The sequence below is a fragment of the Marmota flaviventris genome, chromosome 7 (assembly GCF_047511675.1).
Source record: "Marmota flaviventris isolate mMarFla1 chromosome 7, mMarFla1.hap1, whole genome shotgun sequence".
Classification (NCBI taxonomy): Eukaryota; Metazoa; Chordata; class Mammalia; order Rodentia; family Sciuridae; genus Marmota; species Marmota flaviventris.
In genome coordinates, this window is record NC_092504.1 from 40,819,070 (window position 1) to 40,841,895 (window position 22,826).

Genomic DNA, 22,826 nt, shown 5'->3' on the forward strand with positions numbered 1-22,826 from the left:
AAGCTTGAGAAGGGAATTCACAAATTCTGTTCTGGGCATAAGTTTGAAATGCCTATTAACTATCAAAAAGATTCATCTGATGAAATATTTGAGTGATGCTGAGAGTCCTGAGCTCAAGAAGTGAAAACTGCAGGTAGGAATTTGAGAGTCTTTGGCTCCCAATGATGTAGGTGGTACTAAAAGTCATGTAACTGGATAAAATGTCCTTGATATGCAGGGTAGACAGAAAAGAAAGCCACCCAAAAGTGATTTCTTTGTCTCAGATGTTATGGTGGAATAGAATAAATTCCTGCTAACATGATCTGCTTAAGACTGTCACAGTTACCTTATTAATGTGATTTGTACTTTTCTGCTCAAAATAGTCAGCAATTCCTAAAAAAAAAAAAAAAAAAAATCAAACATATTTCCTTTCTAAGTCCTCCATATACAGGATCAGTGCTTGGCTTAAGGATTCACTGACCACTTTCCATGTGATGGACATTATGAGACAAGATTTGGTGACTACACAGATTAAAACAAAATTTTGTTCTCATCCTTAAAGGGCACACCCAGTTTACATTAACAGTGTATGTGTGAATAGGAGACAACAGAACTTTCTAGAAACAACTAGCAATACAAAGTGTAAAGCTAAAGGATGTTAAGATGCAGAGGAGGATGGCTAACTGGGACTAATTCATCACTGAAGCACCAAAAAGAAGACAGGGACAGCTCTGCACAGGTGTAATTATTCTGGTTGTTCAAACAAGGATAGGCCTAGAAAAATAAATAAGTAAATAAATAAATAAATAAAAACAACTAAAAAGAAAAAGAAAATGTTGGAGGGATGGTGAGGAAAAGCCTAACCCATAACATGGCACCTCCTGGCCTCTAACTGGTCAATTTCTTTGATGTTTGCAACTTCATTTAACTTTGTTATCCTTTTAAGCACTGGTTATAAAACATTACTATATCAATTTACTGACATGCAAACTAAAGGACATTGACACTTAAGTGACATATCTAAAGTTGTGCCCAAATGCCAAATCTATGAAAAACACCTTTTTGAGTACTATATTTCCACACACTGGTTGCTGTGCAAGACCTTTTAATTTGATTCTCAACTCTTGTCATCATTTAGCCACCATTTAATCATTTTAATGAAACATTCCTTGAGAGTGCTTCTCAGGGATAGATACATTAAAATCAGATTATTATTATTATTATTATTATCATCATCATCATCATTTATTTATTTATTGGGATGGAGGGTCTTGCTATGTTGCCCAGGTTGTAAACTTGTGGGTTCTAGTGATTCTCCCTTCTCAGCCTCCAGAGTAGCTGTGACTACAGAGGGGCACCACCATGCCTGGCTTATTATTTTTGCCAAGAAATAACAGATCACAAAAAACAATAAAATACTAAACCAATATGATCAGAACAAATGTAGTAGTTTGATAAGATTATAGTGTGCCGCAGTCTGACTGGGCACAAAATCACGAGCCACTCAAGCAGGAACAAACATTATTTCCAAAACTCCCGCGAACACCATGCACGTGGCCTTCTTCTGGGACACACCACACCAACCAACCGGCAATCCCTCCTCCGGAAATCCCTCCTACCGCACTTCCCCAACCAATGGGAACTCTCTGGGAGTCCCACAGAGCTCCAAAGTAGCAGGCTGAGGCGGACAGCAGGGGTCTAATATCCAATTGAATGCACATCTTAACATAATCATTATCATCTCAATGGCTTGCTGGCATCACCTTTCAACCAAAAATGCCATGTGTCATTCCTACTGGCTATGGCTCTTAGCAATAGTGTATAGGGTGGGAAGAAGTGTATAAAATATCTTCAAACTATGTATCTTTGACCTCCCCCCTCCGTGAGTAAGCAGATAAAGACATCTTTAACTAAGGAAGTGTAGTCATGCCAGAAACTCAGTTTGGAAGCAAGGAAGGAAGAGGACTTTTAAAAGTGGTTATTAGTGATTTATGGGCTTCTCTGCTTATAGAAATGTTCATTTTCAAAGCTAAGCTCAAATGCTAACCTTTACCATGAAGGTGATCTCATGCATCAGTTATTCTTCACCAATTCTTTAGATCAGTTTAAGCAATGCTTTGAAAGGGAAGCTGCTTTCAGGCAGCTGGGAGATGAAAAAAGCCCCTCAGTAAACAGCAATTGGTTCTCCCTTGAAATCACCAGTCATTGGGGATTTTTAGAATAATAAACAAAGAAAACCTTCATTCCATTTCTTTCAGCAAAACCAAGAAGGTCCATTTGGTGTTTTGTACCATGCAAGAAATGGAAGCAACAAACAAGATGCCCTGTTTGAGGGAGGATTAGGTCTAATGAAGAGTCTGAACTGTACAATGTGATCAACTCACGCCATGGAGGAAGCACAAGGTCTAGACAGGTGATTAGCTCTGCCCTACTTATTCTCCAATACCACTGACCTCATCTACATTTCGTCATCATTTCAATCCAGGTATATTTGGGTTCTTTGAACATGCCAAGAATTCTTCTACCTCAGGGCCTTTGCACTTCCTAATTCCTTCATTAGTCTATTCACACAGGAATCCACAGGGCTTACATCCTGTTTTCATGCAGGACGCAACACTTATATCACCTCATTAGAATAACTTTTTCAGACTACTCGATAAAAATTTGCACCATCCCTCTTCATCACATTTCTCTGGACCTTCTTATAGCTTATTCTTCATAATTCTTAATATTTTTGTTGTTGTTGTTGTCTGACTCTCAAAAGAATGAAAGCCCCAGGAAAGGAAGGACTTTCTTTTTTTTTTTTTTAACCCACTGCTAAATCTATGTAATTTTAAAGAGTTCCTGACTCTCAGTAGACTTTCCACAAATATTGATTGCATAAGTAAATAAATGGGAAGAGATGAAGTGGGATTCAGGAAAGATTTTACAAAGGTAAACAGAATTTAGAAGAATGTAAGGAATTGCTTTCAACAAAGTAGGTAGAGGTTCATTCAAAGATAGAGAATTAAAACCACATGGCTTGTTTAAATAACAGGAGATGGTGTGGAATTGGTGGGGTGTAAACACTTCCACCTTTTCCTTGAGGGAAAGTTAACTGCTTACCACCCTCTGTCTTTCTCAATAAACTGAGAGCTTTTTAAGGGCAATCCTGTTTTACTCATGTCTTTATTTTCCACCATCTTAAACATAGCAGGTACCAATAGACTGTGGAATAAAGAAACAATATTTATTCATTAGAAAACACACACAAAAAAGTCTGTTCATTGATTTGTACAATCAAAATAGATTTCTTTCTGTTGAAAAATGAGTATCCCACTTGAAATTTGTAGAATTAAGGGAATATTAGAAATATCTAATTCAGCTTTCTCACTTTGTAGGTTGATTACCCAAGGTCATACAACCAACTAGTTAAGAACTGGAATTCCATTTTTAACACAACCAATGTCATCTTGAGGCATTATTTATTAAAATAAAAACTACCCATTCTTATGATCCAGCTTGAGGAAACACTTGGATAAAACTTCAAGAAACCACAAGGATCTTTATTGTAGGATTTCTTTCTTCTGGCAAAAGATTTGAATGCAATCATGTGCATCAATAGCAAAGTAGCCATACTCACTTTGTGATAGCCATGCTACAGATTTTTATCAGCTTAAAAAAAGACACATACTAGGACTGGGGTTGTGGCTCAGCAGTAGAGCACTCGCCTAGCACATGTGAGGTCCTAGGTTCGATATTCAGCACCACATAAAAATAAATAAAATAAAGATTAAAAAAAAAAAGGCAGGGGACATATACTAAAATTAAAATGATCTTCAAGACTTTAGTAGGTCAAAAAAAAAAAAAAAAAAAAAAAAGAGCAAGTCGCAGGATGTTAGAGTACTACACTATGCCTTTTAAGGCTCAACTTCAAGTTCTTCCAACAAGACACCTGAAGTAAATGTAAGAAAAATTTCAGAACAATGCACAACAAACAAAAGGGTGACCTCTGAAGTTGAGGGTAGTGGATAAGGCGGTCTTTGACCTCGACTTCAATTATTATTATTTTTTAAACAAGGAGAATGTATTTTTCATGACAATTTTTCTTCGCTTGGCTTTTTAAATTAATTTTTCGAGACACCAAATGTAGATGATTTCTTCTCTAGTGAGCAACTTTGGCCCGACAGGTGACAGTGACGATTCGGTATCCTGCGTGCAACATGTCAAGAATGAAACAAAAAGCCTTTAGGAAAACTTAAGTAACTAAATGGGACATCAAAGCAAACAGAAGCAGACAGAAAACAAACAATGGAGTGGCAAAAGCCCAGAGCGATTGGAGGGAAGGCTGGGGGAGGGGAACCAAGCGGACGCAGGACGCCCGCGAGAAAGCCACGCCGAGGACGCCGCGGGCCTCCGTCGGGGCGGGGCCGACTGCATTGCGCATGCCCAACCGGGCCCAGGTGCAGCCGCCGCGGAAGCCCAGCCACCTAGAGACGCTGCGCCGCTTAAGTGCCGCTGCGCGTGCGCAGGCGGGCCGGCGCAGGAATCTTCATCTTTGCCGCCTTCGCCACCGCCTTCCTTGGATTTGAGTCTCGTGGTTTTTTGGTTCGCTCACCTCTGGGTTCGCGCCTGTCTCGTGCCCCGGGACAGCGAATCTGGGGAAGGGGTTGGAGGGGGCTGTTGATCGCCGTCTTTAAATTGTGAGCGGGGGCGGCCATGTCGGCCGGCGAGGTCGAGCGTCTAGTGTCCGAGCTGAGCGGCGGCACCGGAGGGGATGAGGAGGAAGAGTGGCTGTATGGCGGTACGGAACTTCCTGTCCCTGTCTCTCTCCCGGGTCTCTCGGGCCTCCCCTCTCTCGGCCCGCAAACGGCTGGCCTCCCGGTCCCTCGCGCCGCCGCCGTGGGCCTCCCTGGGAGCCTGTCGGGCCTGCCGAGGCCGAGCGCGGCGTGCGCGCCCCCAGCCCCGCGGCCTCCTCCGCGCAGCCCCGGTCCTTGACCCCCTGTGCACCACCGCGGCGGCGGAGGACGTGGGACCCGGGCCCAGCTCGACTGTGAGTCCCGCTCGTCCGCCTCTTCCCCGGGCCTCCAGGCCGCCTCGCCTCCTCTCCCTTTATTCTTGATTTTCCTATCGATTTTGGAGTGTGTTTGGTGCATCTCTTGGTGCCTTCTTGTCCCTTGCTTTCAGAAACAGTCATTCTGTAATGATAGCTAAATAAAGTTAATGCTGTGAAACTAATGTCTTGTTTCTTGATGGTCAGTTTGTATGGAATGCACCTGCAAGGGTACCTCCTTGTCTGAAAATCGTACTTTAAAATTATCATTTAAAAGACAGGAAAAAAAAAGAGATGGAATGAATACATTATGGCCCACAAAGAAAATCTCTGTCTCCTGTGTTAAGGTGAAGTTTTTCTTTTTTAAGAGATTACTCTTTAATCCACATCATAGAAGTTCATGACCCTTGGGTTTATAATTTCCGGTGTCATCTCATGTATTTTCTTTCTCCTCAAAATAATGCATCTTGTACATTTTGAAGTGGACTTATTTAACATCTGGTTTTAAAAGTCATAATCCTTGTCTGGTAGTGACTCCAGATTTGAAACCAAACATTTATTCCTTGACTAAAAGGTAAATTCTCTATTGTTTTAGAAGAGTGCATTAAATCTGCATGTTGGGCACCATGCAGCTCCTCAATGATGTAACTTTGATAAACTTGTAAAAAAGTACATTATCTTTGGTGGAGAGATTTAGCTTTAATACTTTGAAATGTGAAAGTGTGGAATTTCTTTTATGAAGATCTGGAAATCTTCAGTACCTCTTAAGCTTATTTTTATAGCAGTAAAGTCTGATTTTTTTTTTTCCATAAAAGACGTATCTTGTTTAGTGATTATAAGGTGATCTAACTTTGGATATGCTTATAGGCCCATGGGACGTGCATGTGCACAGTGATTTGGCAAAGGACCTAGGTTAGTGCTTGTGATGATCACTTCAGATTTTCATAATACTGCTTTCTTTAAGCTTGGTTTATTTATTTATTTTATTTTATTTTATTTGGTAGACGAAAATGAAGTTGAAAGGCCAGAAGAAGAAAATGCCAGGTTAGTGAAATTTCCTGCTGATGCTTGTACAGATTGTGTGCTAAAGTTGTTCTATCAACAAATTGTCAAGATTGTTATGATTATTGGCTTGACTATAACATTCTGACTAAAGGTTGGAGGATATTCAAGACATAGTCTTACACTAATTCCATCTTATTTGCTAGGATAGTTTTTAAAGTTGGGATTTGAATACGTTTTAAATAACTTTTAAGTGAGCTTAATAGTGGTGTACACAGCATAATCACTGCACTACTGAGGAAAATACTTTAACATTTAAAGAAACTATGAAAATTATTGCTTTTATAATATTTTTAAAAATTTCAATGTTTTATTTAACTTCAAAATAGAATTGACTAATTTTTGGTAAGGTTGATTTTCTTTGTTAAATTATCAGGAAGGTATAAATAACATTTGTAGAATATATTTGGGGAACAGAAATTTACTCCAAATTTCAAAGCACCTCATGTAAGTACATGGTTATGCTGACTGTACTCTGACAGTACCTTAGTACTCTAAATCATGGAGGGAATAGTTTTAAAAAGAGCACTTAAGGAATATTTGGATTTTAAAAATACAAGGAAATAACTACCCAGTAGGATGGCTATAAAACAAAAAGATAAAACAAGTGTTGGTGAGGATGTAAAAAAATAGGAATCCTCATTGTTCCTTATTAAAATACCTCTGATGAGATTATAAAATGGTCCAGTTACTTTGACAGTCTAATGGTTTCCTCAGTGAAACAAAGAGTTACCAAATGATCCAGCATTTCCACTCAGAAGGTAAAATATACATCCACACAAAAACATGCATGTGAGTGTTCATAATAACAGCCTTATTCTTTGTAGTCAAAAATTGGAAACAATCTAAGGATCCATAAACTGATGAAATGATAGGTTAAATGTGTGTGACAGTGAAAAGAAATGAACTATTGATATATGTTACAACACAGAAGAAATTTCACTTCTGTGAAACATTATAGCAAGTGAAAAAAAAAAAAAAACAGTCACAAAGGACAACATGTTACCTGATTCCATTTATATGAACTGTTCAGAATTAGCAAATCCATAGAGACAGGAAGATTAATAGTTGTAGGCTTGGGGAAAATGGAAAGCAACTGCTGATACACAGAATATTTCTTTTGGAGGTCCATGCACATGTTCTAGAGTCAAATAGTTATGATTGCACTGTGAATACGTTAAAACTCATATAATTATACCCTTTAAGTGGATAAATGTGAATTATATCTCAGTAAAGCTGTATAACAAAAAAAAAAAAAAAAAGGATAAGGAAGAAGTGGAAGTGGAAATAGTTTAGGAAGAGCTGAAATTACAGTTTTTCCTCACCCAAATATACCCCTATATTTCATTCAATTTGTTATGTGAAATTTAATCATTTAGTTTTGAAATTTATGTATTCAGCTCAATTTCAAATCCTATTCCCAACCACAAAATTGGGATTAATATATAGTTATGAAAGTGATTAAATATTTCTTTAATTAAGGAAGCAATTAGTTGATTACTGGGTATAGAGCTGTAATCAAATATAGTCTTCATACCATTGTTTTTTGTTCTTAGCTGTAATTCTCAAAATTTCTTTTTGAACTTTAACTCTCTAGTATACAGCTTGATAAAATTTATTGAAAGAATCCTACTTGCTCTTAGTGTCACTATTATAATTTATTCATATTCTTTATTAAAACTTCATTTGGAGAGCTAATGCATTTAATTCATCCTGTTGGGGATGGGACCTGACCATTTTAATGGTGGTGGTTAATTAAAACTTCTGAGAGAAGTCCCTCGAAGAAAGGAGTTCTGCCAAAACTAGTATCTAGCTTGGTACATCACTGCATTGTTCTTCCTAGGTCCCTTCTATTGCAGTTTGCCCCCACTTCTTTGTGACTGGTTCATTGCTGAAGCCTCTGCCCTTAAACTATTACATTACACTGTCTCTGGTTCTGTTATGTTTTATCTGTCCAAGTTTTGACTGAATATAGTATCCTGTTTTGTGACACAAAAAGCAAATGAGTGTTCTCTCTCCTGTGCATGCATGCACACACTTATATACACCAGAAAAAAACAAGTAACACTTATGTCTATTTAGAAATTTATTTAAGCAGGAAGTGGATATACTAATGAATTATAATGGAAATGTCTTAGAAATGCTACTAATTTTTTCTGGGATTTAGATCAAATCATTTCACTGCTTTGTGCTTTAGTTTTCCTATCTATGAAGTGAAGTGGTGGCTTGTTTCCACTGTTGAAATCATAATTATTCAATTACAGAGTATTGAAAGTGTTATTTGTTGGTTAATGGTCATCTTGAGTCTCTTGACAGTGTGTTTTATTGTTACATTGTATATAGTTTTTGTTGTGAAAGGACAAATTCAAGTATTAACTGTCTATATAAAAGACTAGGCCTAGGGGCTGGGGCTGGGGCTGGGGCTCAGGGGTAGAGTGCTGGCCTAGCATGTGCGAGGCACTGGGTTTGATCTTCAGCACTACATAAAAATAAATAGAATAAAGGCATTGTGTCCAACTACAAAAAAATAAAAAGACTAGGCATGGGGCTGTTAATAATATCACATTGGAGGACTGTCTTGCATGAAGATTAATTTTTTTTAATATTAGAATTTTGGCTTTTATATAACAAAGGACATATCCAATAAGACTGATGAAACAGGAAACCAGGCAGATATGTTATATTAACTGGATACTAAGAGGTATCACAAATTGAATTTCATGGGCACGAAGGAAAAGGAGAAATTATTACACAGCTCTTGGCAGTTATGATATTACCTTGCACATGAAATGTACCATAAAGATTTATGATAAGGAAAGTTGATTAAGTGTGCTTCATATTTTCAAAATCTAAAAATTATATCCCATCATCAAATTGTAATTTATTAACAAATTATCGAGGCATTTCCGTTTCCTACTTCTGTTTTTCTTATTGGTGGTTGTGATGAGGGATTACACCCAGGGCTTTATGATTGCTAGACAAAACTTTAAGCTACACACCTAGCTCTTTAATTGCTGAGTACTGTTTTATGCAAGATATTAAGAATAACCCAGAATAAGACAGATTTTATGATCCTTATTCTTATCATCTATTGGAGACATTAATTTAGAAAACCTTATCAGGCATTGTGTAAAAATATTAATATAATGTATCTGTATGTTAGTATAATCTCTCTGTTCTTGAAAAACAGTATCTGACATGTACTTATTTTATCTGTAGCGCTAATCCTCCATCAGGAATAGAAGATGAAACTGCTGAAAATGGCGTACCAAAACCGGTAACATAATTATAAGGCTTTGAGATCCATTTACTTTCCTGTTTATAATTTTTATCAGTAACTTCACAATTGACTTAAAAATAAAGCCAGCATTTAACATAATGTGCAGTATCTTGTGTGATTTGGCCTCTCCTTGCATCTGTTACTTCATCTGGTACCATCAAAAGTATATGTAGGAGTTAATGAGGAGAATAAATAGTAGGAAGAGACTTCAGAGGAAATAATAACATGCAAAAGGCTTGATGGTTATTGCTTTCAAAGAAATGAATAATAGACTACCTGAATAGATAATAATTTGATTTTTTTTTTCTCTCAATTACTTTACTTTTTGGCAGTGCTGGGGATTGAACTCAGGGCCGCACACATGCTAGCCATGCACTTTACCACTGAGCCACATAGTTTGATTTTCAAAGCAAACATTGAGTCTCACAACCTAAGTTTATTGTGAGTTTTTAGCAGTGCCTTTTTTTTTTTCTTCTCCATAGATGTGATGGTCCCTGACTTCATGCCTATCAAATTGGTATTTTGGAAGGTCTTATGAATATTTGTACATTATATTAATATTTTGCTTGGGTGATATGCTTATTTACTGTTATGTAACTGTGGACTTAATAGTCTTTTAGAGCCATAGTAAAACCTTTATAAGTGGACCCACTTTAACTCAGCGGAATAGGATGTTCCCTCAAGCATCTTTAGGCAAGAGCCATTTTAGGTATAAATGAATGCCAAGAGTAATCCAGCTGCTCCTGTACTATTTGGTACTTTTTAAGCTTGACACTGAATCTTAAAATTATTTTCCTTTTATTCATATTTTTGTTAAGAATACTTTTTAAGGGGCTGGGGTTGTGGCTCAGCTAGAGTGCTCGCCTAGCACATGTGAGGCCATGGGTTCGATCCTCAGCATCACATAAAAATAAATGAACAAAATAAAGGTATTGTGTCCAACTACAACTAAAAATTATTTTTTTTTGAAAATACATTTAAAAAAATAATTTTGTGGATCTCTTATTTTGCCTTAGATTCTTTTTATAAGAAGGGCAGTCATAAATAGTAAAACAAAAATGAGTTGTTATTTGCCAAGAGAAGGTGATGCTGAAAAAAAAGACTTTTATTGTACAGAACACCAAAGTTATAACTGAGTTGAAATACAGATATCAGCTTTATAAGCTTGTAACTTTTTTCTCTAAAACTATATCTCAAACAGGATGGTTTTATTTGTAGTTATTAAAACAGACCAAGTAAAAATAGTAAAATAAAAAAAATTTTGTTGTAGACTATTGAATGTACTTTTAAAATGTTTATGTTGGTTATAGAAAGTGACTGAGACAGAAGATGATAGTGATAGTGACAGTGATGATGACGAGGATGATGTTCATGTCACTATAGGAGATATTAAAACAGGAGCGCCACAGTATGGGTAAGTTATTTTTAATTAGGTAATATTTATGTGAAAGCTGTATAGCAAAGATATATGTGATTATATCAAGTTGTCAATGGTTGATTTCACTGTTTTACATTTTCTATTTTAATGTAATATGAAGGAACTCTTGTTACAATTTTACTGTGAAGATATTTCTTTCCTAAAGATTAAGTTAATTAGTTACATGGAAGCAGTAGTTTTGATTCATGGCATTTAAAGTATTTTCATAAAAGAATTTGAATGCTGTGAATTTGTTGGCTATAATTGGAAAATTTTGAATTGTAATTTGGCATTAATTCTTTCATATTATTACTTATCCAAATCTTAATTTAGGTTTAATTTTTTTTGTCTAGTAAAAACTGTATCGAATGATTTTATTCTTTTATTGCTGAGTAATATTCCATTGTGTATATATGCCACATTTTTTTATTCATTCATCTATTGAAGGGCATCTAGGTTAGTTCCACAGTTTAGCTATTGTGAATTCTGTTGCTTAAACATTGATGTGGCTGTGTCCCTGTATGCTGTTTTTAAGTCCTTTGGGTATAGACCAAGGAGAGGGATAGCTGGGTCAAATAGTGGTTCCATTTCCAATTTTCCAAGAAATCTCCATACTGCTTTCCATATTAGCTGCACTAATTTTTGCAGTCCCACCAGCAGTGTATGAGAAATCATGGCATTTGCAGGTAAATGGATGGAGTTGGAGAAGATAATGCTAAGTGAAGTTAGCCAATCCCAAAAAACCAAATGTTGAATGTTTTCTTTGATGTAAGGAGGCTGATACATAGTGGGATAGGGAGCTGGAGCATGGGAGGAATAGACGAACTCTAGATAGGGCAGAGAGATTGGAGGGGAAGGGAGGGGGCATGAGGTTATTAATGATGGTGGAACATGATGATCATTATTACCCAAAGTACAGGTATGAAGACACGAGTTGGTGTGAATATATTGTGTATACAACCAGAGATATGAAAAATTGTGCTCTAAATGTGTAGTAAGAATTATAATGCATTCTGCTGTCGTATATAAATAAAAAAATCAAATGTATTTCTTTTTGTTTTTTGTAATTATTTTTCAAATTAATTATCCATTATATTTCACAAACTGGACCAAGTAAATGACTGTTCCTGACTCATTGAGCACATAAGGAATATGAAAGGATTGAAAGAGAATGCTCTAAAGTATAGATTGAGATTTTTAGTTACGCTGGTAGAATTAAGAGTCAGTATTGTTTGTTTTTCAGATTGTCTACATAATATGATTACTAAAGCTTGTACGTTGGACACATAAAATAACCAAATTAATTTTACTTTAGTTTATTAAGCAGCCTTATCTGGAATCTGTATCTATCTATATACTTTATAATACTTGTTCAGTAGAGCCATTTTTTACAAAATCTTTAATTTCAGGAAACTTGAATGTTGAAATTCAGTAATTGTCATAGATAGCTTTGCATTATGATAATAGCTACCTATTTGGTTTAAAAATCTTAGCAGCTTTTTAGGAAACAGGGTAGAGAAGAGACTCAACTGCTTATATTAATGCTGGAAAGTCATTCCCACTTGAGAAAGTAAATAATTACCGGTGGACTGTAATACAATACTAGTAGGTCTTTGTTCTAGTACGTTTTTACTATCTGCATTATGATAATCATTGTATATTTTGTAGATTTTGTTGTATTGTCTTATTTGTAAGTTAAATCTGAGTAGCAGTTTTTGTTTTGTATTTGTAAGATAAATCTGAGTAGCAGTTTTTTTTTAATATTATGAATGTGATCAGTTTTCTTTTTTAGTAGGAATTGCATGCAAATATTAAATGTACATATATTTTCATAGTACTTTATCAGAACTTTATTCCTCATAGTACTTCTTAGTTTCATGAATTAATAGTTATGCTTGTATATATTCATCACTTTTAGACAATCAACTCATTTAGAGTAGAAATTATGTTCTATGGATTTTCCTTTTCCTCACATTACCTAATATATAGTAAGTATTCAGTAGATGTTTGTTGAATAAATTGACACTGTCTCTAGATTTTTTCCCCCTGCAACATTTGATGATGAAAATTTTCAAATATTCAAAAACCTGAAGGAAGGAATTGACCTTTGAACATTCACCCATCACCCAGATTGTACAATGTACACTTTTCAATGTTTACATTAAGTCATACATGTTTCTGTCCTTTATCTATTTGTTAGTCCACTTATTTTAATGCATTTCAAAAGTAAGTTACAGACCTTTATGAAGAGTGCAGTTTGCTTAACTTTAGTATCTGGAAATATAATATTATAAGATGAAACTTAAACCAGTTTAGTATTGTCCCTTAAACACAAATTGCCTTTTAAATTTGCTTTTAAGAATTCAGTGCACAAAGTATTATTTTCTTACTGGCTTTCTTTCAGTTTTCAAGGGAAATATTTCTAGATACTGAAATAAAGCAAAGTAGAAAGTAAAAAAAGCATTTTTTAAGGTAACATGTTTTTGTTACAAGTTCATTCTACATATAAATAAAGTTTAAAATAAATCTAAAAATTAGAATACTTTATCTTGTAAGGGAAAATAATTTGTTGGCATTATGTAAAGTAATATAGAGAGTGTGCCAACATTAAACCATCAGTGGTTGATTCCATTGTTTTTACATTTTCTATCTATCATGATACAAAAAAAAAAAAACTCTTGTTGAAGATTCACCATGAAAAATTTTCTTTCCTAAAGATAAAGTTACCTATTTAGGTAAGGAAACAACAATTTTTGATTTCTAAATTTATTAACTGGTGATGGAAATACAAATTTAATAGGTTTTTTAAAAATTTTCTAGAAGTAGGGAGGAAGACAGATAAGTAAGCAGATATTTTCAGTGCAACATAATGCTGAAATAAGCACATAATAGTGATTTGAAAGCTTTGAGAGGAGAGTTGCTGAAAGCCACAGGTCTTGAAGAGATGATCCTAGAGGTAACAATTGAACTTACTTGAGTGATTCTTGATAAGTTTTAGAAAGAGGGCACTGCTAATAAAATAAACAAAGTAGACTTAGAGGAACTATATGGTTGGAAGCTAAGGTTGAGGAAAGGGATGGTTGAAATGTCCTTTGGAAGGAATTAGGATAGTTTTGCCCTGCCCTTGTGAAGCCTGTAAAGGTTTTTAGGCAGGCAGAAAATGTGAAAAGATAAATCTGAGTAGCAGTAGTTGGGATGGATTTGATAAGAACTTGGCTAATGTACTTGTCCAGGTGAGGTGATAAGCCAGCAGCAACAGTATAGAGATGAATAGGAAAGCAAAGTATATTTGAGTGTGATAAAGAGAATTACCATGATTTACTGGTTGGTTGTGGGTAAATTAGAGACCAATGACTCAGTAACTTAAAGGTTTTTAGAGTTGTTAATTAAGTACATATGGAAGGATCAGGTTGAAACACACTTATATGACATTAACTTTGAAGATTCTTGAGAAAATGCAAGCCCAGTGGATCCAGCAGTTGGTGTAGCCTGAGACTTGTGGGAGTAGGGACATGTATAGATTTGCTTAAGTGCAATTTCCCCTACAGCTAAGCTCCTTTGCACATAATGATTTAAAGACTTGGTGGCTTAATAAAGAAAAGTGATGTTTTAAGAGGTAAAACGTAGGAAACAAAGAAGTTCATTTATAAGTTCATTTATTGAACACTTATGGGTAAACCTCTTATAAATGTTTTTCCTGTAGCAGACCTGTTAGAGGATAGTTTAAAGACAATCCTTGATATTTGTGCATTAGTCTTTGACTAGAAATTTTATACATCATACTGTACATAAATGATTATATTTCTAAGCTACCATTACTGTGCTGAACTTAGATTGTTGAAATGTAAGCATCATGAAAACTGAAACCACATTTATCTAGCTCCTCATTCTCCCTCTTTAACCTAAAATCAATTGGGCTTATTTTTATGCTCAGTAAACATTTATTAAATGAATTGATCAGTTAAAGAAGATTAAACATTGCTAATTGTTAATGATAATATTGCTTGAGAGTAACGGTTTAATTTGGGCTACTTTATGCTTTTTTGCATTTATATCAACGGAGCTACAATTATTTGTGTATATTATTGCATTTGGACTTTTTTTAAAAAATAAAAACCAAAAATAAAACTGCTAATGTAACTAAACCCAAGTTCCATAAATTTAGTAAATTGGAGACAAAGATGCAGATAATTATTAGGCAGATCAAAAGATATGAATCATCACAAGTCGACTTGGTTGAGCCTGTGAGGGAAAGAGCACCAAATTAAATAAACGGTGAATACAATGTGAAAAAATGTATCATTTAAGATATTATCTATAACAAGAAGTCTTCCTGATATCTTTGTTCAATATGAATCTCTACAGTCTCTTCTATTCCCTTTTCCTTAATCTCCTCAACTATATGTAAGTCTGTTTTAGTTGGTATATTTGATATTTCTGCTTATATACATTTCATGCTTTATATAGAAAAGGAAAAAATTGTAAACTTACCTTACATAAATTTTATACAAGGTTTATAGGGTCTGAGAGACTGGGCCAAAGTTATACAACTAGTAGTTGATAGAACTTGTATTTGAATATGGGTTAATCTGACTTTTTATATCACATGTGTGACTACATTTCAAAAGGTGCTGTTCAATAATTTTTTGAAATGTATGCATTCATGTAACCTCAACCCAGATCAACATATGGAATGTTAGAAGCATCCCAGAAATTTTCCCCTTTTTCCTTCTCAATCGTTAACCATACCACCACCAGCAGACCCTGTTCTGCTTTTATCCCAGTCTTTTTTTTTTTTTTTTTAATGGTACCAGGGAATGAATTCAAGTGTGCTTAACCACTGAGCCACATCCCCAGCCCTTTTTATTTTTTGAGACAAGGTCTCACTAGGTTGCCTAACTGCCTTGCTAAGTTGCTGTGGTTGGCTTGAAACGTAAAATCCTCCTGCCTCAGCCTTCTGAGACTCAGGGATTATAGGCGTGTGCCAACATGCTGGGGCATACTCATTTTAAAATTCCATATAAATGCACTCATTTTTATGACAAAATATGTGAGCATTTGAAAGAGGTTTTATCAACAGTACAAAATGTGGAAAGCACTAAATTATTTTATTATTTTATTTTCATTTATCTTATGACCACTGGCTTTAGGAACAAGGTGGAGAAATTTCACTCTATCAGAATTGCTATATGTTAAATAAAACTAGGAGACAAGAGAATTAAACAAAGGCATATAAACTATTCTTTGCTTCCCAGCCAAATTTCTGGTAAAGTTTGCAACAATAGGATATCGACTTAGTGGCAGGGAAACTTTTGAGATGGAAACAAATCAGATATGTACGAAAATTTTTTCTGTATCTTTTCTTAAGCAAGTGACAGATTTTTAAATTATTATAAAGTGTTTTCTAAAATGTTTTGAGTCTGTCAGCTTATGTGGGTACATAACACATTAAATATTGGTGTGTGTACTTTGTTTCTCAGTATAATTTTTATTTTGTTTTTTAGGAGTTATGGTACGGCACCTGTAAATCTTAATATCAAGACAGGGGGAAGAGTTTATGGAACTACAGGTAAAATTTATATTTGCAGTTGTATCAGTAGGAAAGTAAGTCACATTTGCAAACTTTTTCTGTAAAGGACCAAATGGCAAACATTTTAGGCTGTCCTGACTATATAGTTGTCATTTATTTTTTCTTTGATTTATTTTACAACTTTTAGCAAAAGTAAAACTTTTCTTTACTCCCAGGCTATACAAAACAGTGATTTCAAAATGGAAATTTATGTTATGTTACTTCCTATTAGTATAGTAATTCCTTATAAGTAATAAGTCCCAAAGTTTTTCATCCAGTTAATCTTATAGTTACACCATAAAGCTTGAGGTCATCTAATTTTTTTTTTTTTTAATGGTGAACATTATTCTAATGTTTGTTTGGAACTTTTGCCATTTTTTTTGTGCCAGGAGTATAAAAAGGTGCTAGTGTTTTCTGTTGGTCTATGGTATCTCCCATGTTCTTGCTAATGTAGCTCCTTTACCATTTTATATTTCTGTGAAATAGGAACAAAGGTCAAAGGAGTAGATCTTGATGCACCTGGAAGCATTAATGGAGTTCCACTCTTGGAGGTAGATTTGGATTCCTTTGAAGATAAACCATGGCGTAAACCTGGTGAGATTATTATGTGTTATGTTGATTTCAAAAAATGTATTGTTTGATGTTATCAGTAAAGTATTTTTGAGCATCAACTTAGGTTATTGTTTTTTCAAGGTTATTTTTATTGTGTTAAGCAAATGATGAGTAATAAAGACTTGTATTATTAAATTTGCCTGTGGTCTAGCATAACTATAAATGTTGACATGCATGTTTATTATAATGCCAAATAATTTTGGTCAAAATGTTTTGTAGTCTTTTTGTTTTATGGTGGTAATTTTGAGAACTAGTAGAATAGAAGGGGTGGTAAGACTGCTAGAATGTTAAAATTTATGTTTTAGTACTTCATTGTATTTTTTTTAAAAAAATATTTTTAGTTGTAGATGGGCACAATACCTTTATTTATTTTATGTGATGCTGAGGATCAAACCCCTTGCTTCACACATGCAAAGCATATGCTTTACCACTGAGCTAGAATCCCAGCCCAGGTCATTGTATTTTTGCTGCTGTATAGCATTTAAATATTTGCACACTAAAAATATTTTTTGTCTTTAGGTGCTGATCTTTCTGATTACTTTAATTATGGGTTCAATGAAGATACTTGGAAAGCTTACTGTGAAAAACAAAAGAGGATACGAATGGGACTTGAAGTTATACCAGTTACTTCTACTACAAATAAAATTACGGTAATTAGTAAATATTCCAGAATATGCCTACCTTTTTTACTGTCCCACTTTTACTCCCCAAATAAGTCACATTTTCCCTATGAAGGTGGTTAAAATGCTACATGATAGTTTAAAATTTTCATTCTCTTCCCTGTTTCTCTTCCTTTTCAGAGTTTCTTATTAATGATTATTTTTGTTCTTAGTTTCAAGTCACAAACTAGCTACAGCTAGTTTGTCTTTATATGGCCTATCAATTAAAATTTGTGTGGTATCTTAATGGGGAATATGTTATCTAACTTAGGCCGAAGACTGTACTATGGAAGTTACACCAGGTGCAGAGATCCAAGATGGCAGATTCAGTCTTTTTAAGGTGAATTTTAGTAAATTATCCTTGGTTGCTCTCATTTTTTGTTCTTGAGACTGCTCCATACCACTACTGAAGGGTCAAATTTAAAGTAGAAATAGCTATCTTTTTTCCTAAACCTTCAGCTTCCTGGTGACTTACAAATTTGCTGATTGTTGTTTTATCTCCACTTTTGCAAGCGTGTGAATTTATAGCCTGTCATTACTAACAAATGCCAAGTTAAACTATTCTTCACTGTATTTTGTGGTTTTATTTTGAGTACAGCACATGTTTATTTATAGGAGGTGAAAGTTCATGGTAACAGGGTAAGCTGTCATTTTGTTTTGTAGCTCATGCTCTAAGTTTTATAAGCAGAATTAGGCTTATTTTTCCTAATTTTCTTTAAAAGAAAAAAAAAGGTAAGAATAGTGCTATGGTTTTTTTCTATCTGTTTGACACTGAAATTGTTGGTGTGATGTCTCTTGTAGATCAAGGTGTTTTCAAGAGTTTTACACATTATCTGAGAGTCTCTAAGATCTCAACAAAAGGGATAAAGCCATTGATTTTTAAAATTAATACTTAAAAGGAGTCGGTTTATGTGAGAAACTTGAAGGATGATATTACCACTTTAGATATCAAGTCTGTCTTCTGGCTTCTCCATGCCATGGTAGGCTCATACCCAGTTCAAAAGTGAATATTATATTTTCATACTTGAAATTCGGTTGGGTAGTCTTTTCTTCCTTTCCCTTAATATTTGATTCTTAACATTGGGTGTCAGTGTGATAAAGATTTGGAGTGGCTTTTAGACTGGCAAAAATACTTAGGAAACTTATGATCTGCCTATGGAACTCTGCCCCTTTTGAGACTGCAGCGCTGTCTACCAAAATACTGCCTTATGCAATGCGTGTGCTATATCTGCAGATGTAGTTGCTCTGTTGGGCACAGTTCTGTATAGAGAATCAAATTTTAAATTTACATCCTACTATGGGTAAGTATTTGGTTCTTGTTCTGTTGCAAATATTTTGAAAGTACTTGATAAGATCTACCATATTTTAAAGGGTCATCAGGTTCTTTTTGGTAATGTTGTCTACTTAGGTATTGAATATTTTGTTATACTTGATTATGACGATGAGATAGAAAAGTTGTCTTAATTACCTCGATTGTTTGCAGTGGTGCTTTTTTTCTTCTGATAGAAATGAGACTTGTTATAAACTCAGCTTCTGGGTACTTTTTCATTTCTTTTATGGTAGACTTTTAAAAACAGAAAAAAATTCATAGGGGCTGGCTCTTATGACTCTTACAGATGGAAGCCTGCTGTTATATATTTTATTCCCAAGAAACTTGGTATTATGTTTGCATCCCATTGTTTTTGTAGTAATGCAGTGTCCCCTTCCCCTCACGAATACTAATGATTATGCTTATGCTTGTGTTAGTTATTTATTTTTTTTCCTGAATAGTTTGTTTTCTTCAAGTTGGTTTTTGATGTTATTATTGACTTCTGACTTCGACTTTTCTCAAATGTTTATTGATTGTTGGCCATTCGCTTGTTTAAGAGTGGGCTGCTAAAAGTCAACTGGAAGTTCCTGTAGGATTAAGTTTTTTTCATGTTAGTATCTTTAGATTGTTTGCTTCCCCCCCCCCCCCCTTATTTTTGTGATAATATGACTTTTCAGAGAAGGCATTCCAGTATTGTGCCTAGAGGATATGTGCCTGGTTGATTCAGATCTTCTGGGAGCTGGAGTTGTCAGTTTCTGAGCCTTTTGGGTCCTGCCATGTCTGATCAGGATGTCTTTGCTTTCTTTTAGCAACTCGGCATTCAGCTTTCTGTTCTGCTCAGTTACTATTTTCCTCATCTTTTTTCAAAGTCTTAAATGTCATTGCTGTCCCAAATTTTTTGTTCTTGTGGATTGAAACAAATTGTGATTATTTATGGCTTTGCCCTTTTCCTTTATTCACCCTAACATTATTTGGTAAATGTTTTCCTAGGTTATAGGAAAAAATATTAAAATTTTTTTTAGTTCTAATTAGTTATACATAATGGTAGAATGCATTTTGATACATCATACATGGAGTATAACTTCTCATTCATTTTATTGTACATGATAAAATTTTTTGATAGTTATAATTTTTTGCATAATCTACTATTTGAGTATATCACTGTTTTCTAGGTTTCTTTTTTAAAATATTGTTCATATTAAACTTTTATAAAAATGCTGTAACGGACTAAAGAAACATTCAAAAAATAATTCCCAAACTTTGGTTCTTGGGTAGCATCATTTGGGTGAATATTTAACTTTTCTGGTGTATAGATTTTAAATGAACTACCTCCCCAGCCCTTTGTTTATTTTGAGCCAAGATCTGAGTAAGTTGCTCAGGCTGGTCTTGAACTTGTGATTTTCTGCCTCATACTCTGAAGTCACCCAGCCAAAATTACATTGGTTATAAACTCCATATCTTTTGAAGGAATTTGAGGAAGTGATATTTAAACTAAGCCCCAAAGTCAAACATTTATTAGAGTTCTTATTGAACACCAGATACTGATCTCTAGTTACTTTAGATACAGATTTGTTATACATAGTCCATGTCTTCAGAGATCCTGTAAACTGGCAATAGACAGTAATCATAAACAAAACAAGATACTTTCAGATAATGATACTAGTAAGAAATTATGGGGAAAAAAAATGATTGGGAGTGGTTAGGGAAGGCCACTCTTAACGAGCTAATTGAATAAGACAGGAATCCTCCTATATCTGAAGGAACACATTGCAAGACCTTTTGGGTATTATAAAAGTTTCCATACATACCCAGGATAATGTTTAATGTGTGAATTAGGAAGAGCTAAACAATAATAAAATAGAATGATTATAGCAGTATATTGTAATAAAAATTATGTGAATGGCCTCTCTCAAAATATCTTACTATATTGTAGATCTTAGTAACTTCAGAATACTTGTTTTTTCTTTGCTTACTGAATCTAGAACATTTACCTTTTCATTTAATGGAAGCACTTTACAGCTTCTCTTTGCATATCCAAATTGCCAGTATCACTACTCTTGTTTTGGGGGACTATTATTGAGTAAAATAAGGGTTAGGAACACAAGAACTATGATACCACCAAAGTCTTTCCAGTGTTCCAGACAGCTAAATGTTTAATGTACAGGTAGCACAGACAGGATGTACTAGACAAAGGGATTATTCATATCCTATGTGGGATGAAGTTAGAATGTTCAGAATTTTATTATGCTACTGTCATTGCACTGTTTAACTTACAAATTGTTTATTTTGGAATTTTTCATTTAATGTTTTTGGTCTGCTTTTGACAAGTGGTAAATGAAAATACAGAAAGTGAAACCAAAGATCTGAGATAGGGAGGCTACTATTCTTGATTAGAAGGAGAAATCCATGAGTTCTATAGAGAGAGCATTCCAAACAGAAGGGACATGTAGTATAAAAACCCTGGGAGGCTGGGGTTGTAGCTCAGTGGTAGAGCACTTGCCTAGCATGTGTAAGGCACTGGGTTCCATCCTCAGCACCACATAAAAAAATAAATAAAAGTATTGTATTCAGCTACAATTAGAAACATTAAAAAAAAAAAAAAAAGCCTGACAAATTAGTAGCTTATATGTTAAAAAGGACAAGAAAAAAAGACCATATGATTGGACATAGTAAAGATCAGTTGGGGAAGAATAGAGGAAAACAATGTCAGAGTAGTAAACAGGGCCCATGCCAAGTAGTCCTTGTAGGCTGCCAAGACATTGATTTTTTTTTTCCCCCCTAGTTGCAGTAGGAAACTTGGACAGTTCTGAGCAGTGAAGAGACATTAGTTGATTTAAACTTATATTTTAATAGATTGCTTTGGCTGTGTATGGAGGATGGATTTTAGAGAGGTAAAAGTGGTGAGACAAGTTCATGTAGCAGAATGGCTGAGATTATATTGGTGGGTTTGACTTTGGGGGCAAATAGACATGTTGGGCACTGTTTAGTATAATAAGTGATCTAACTGTAAAAAAGCAAGATTTTTTTTCACATAATGACCTTTGGAATCAAATCAGTGGTTCAAATATATTAGAGTCAAATATCTAAGATTCTCTTTGTCTTTTCCTTTGGGAAAGGTCAGTGATGCTGAATTTAGATGGAAAGAGGACCATAGAATTTAGGGCCTAAGATATACTGTGATGTTATTTAAGTGGAGGGGGCTTTATAATAAATGGTGGGATTTTTGTATATGTTGTAAAGGTTAAGTTGACATATTGTACACTGACATGTAGTTAATACTTAGGTGTTTGTTTTCCTTGAGTAATTTATGATAGAAATGTATGATGATAGAGCCATTTGTTTATATGAGGAAGACTCAGATAGGATCAGATTGGGGAAAATCAATAGTTTTTTGGCCAAGGCATCTTCGAGATTTCAATTAGACAAGTCAGATGTTGCATATAAATTATTTGTGTTCATTAGCACTATAATGTCAAGTCTGAGTATTCCTGACATCCCTAGACAGAGCAATGCATTTTTTTAAATTGTTTCCATAGCATCTTTTGTCTGTATTTTTCATAGCATTTATATATTGCATATTTTGAGGTCTGTTTTTCCCTGAGGTTTGAGATACATTGTATTTTTCTCTGATGTCTCAGCTTCTGGTATATAGTATGTGTTTTGTGGTTAATAAATGGTGAATGAATTATGTTCTGTTTTCCAGTCACCAAATCCTATCAGTTTTACTTATCACATGCCTGTCAGTTCTACTTCAGTTTTTCTGTCTCCATTGCCTTAGTGTTGATCCTTATCTCCTTAGGATCAGTACATTTTAAATAGACGTGTTGGGTGCTATTTAATGTAATTAATAAGTGATCTAACTGTAATGGCTTAAAGCAAGATTTTTTTTTTCCACATAATGACCTTT

The 22,826-nt window shown here is 34.6% G+C and overlaps 1 protein-coding gene across 16 annotated transcripts in view; it reads left to right on the top strand.

Moving 5' to 3' along the window:
- Window positions 1-4,438: 4,438 nt before the first annotated feature.
- Fip1l1 (factor interacting with PAPOLA and CPSF1) overlaps window positions 4,439-22,826 on the top strand; it is a 71,996-nt gene continuing 53,608 nt past the window's right edge. For 4 of the 16 annotated variants that reach the window (XM_027938181.3, XM_027938189.3, XM_027938219.3 and 1 more), the window contains exons 1-9: window positions 4,439-4,762; window positions 5,879-5,923; window positions 6,016-6,055; window positions 9,293-9,350; window positions 10,664-10,767; window positions 16,275-16,339; window positions 16,826-16,933; window positions 17,471-17,601; window positions 17,882-17,950. In XM_027938181.3, the coding sequence (XP_027793982.1) occupies window positions 4,678-4,762; window positions 5,879-5,923; window positions 6,016-6,055; window positions 9,293-9,350; window positions 10,664-10,767; window positions 16,275-16,339; window positions 16,826-16,933; window positions 17,471-17,601; window positions 17,882-17,950 (705 nt within the window). In that variant the 5' untranslated portion in view covers window positions 4,439-4,677. The remainder of the gene's footprint in view (window positions 4,763-5,878; window positions 5,924-6,015; window positions 6,056-9,292; window positions 9,351-10,663; window positions 10,768-16,274; window positions 16,340-16,825; window positions 16,934-17,470; window positions 17,602-17,881; window positions 17,951-22,826) is intronic. The other 12 variants (XM_027938201.3, XM_027938212.3, XM_027938222.3 and 9 more) reach the window with 3 other exon arrangements.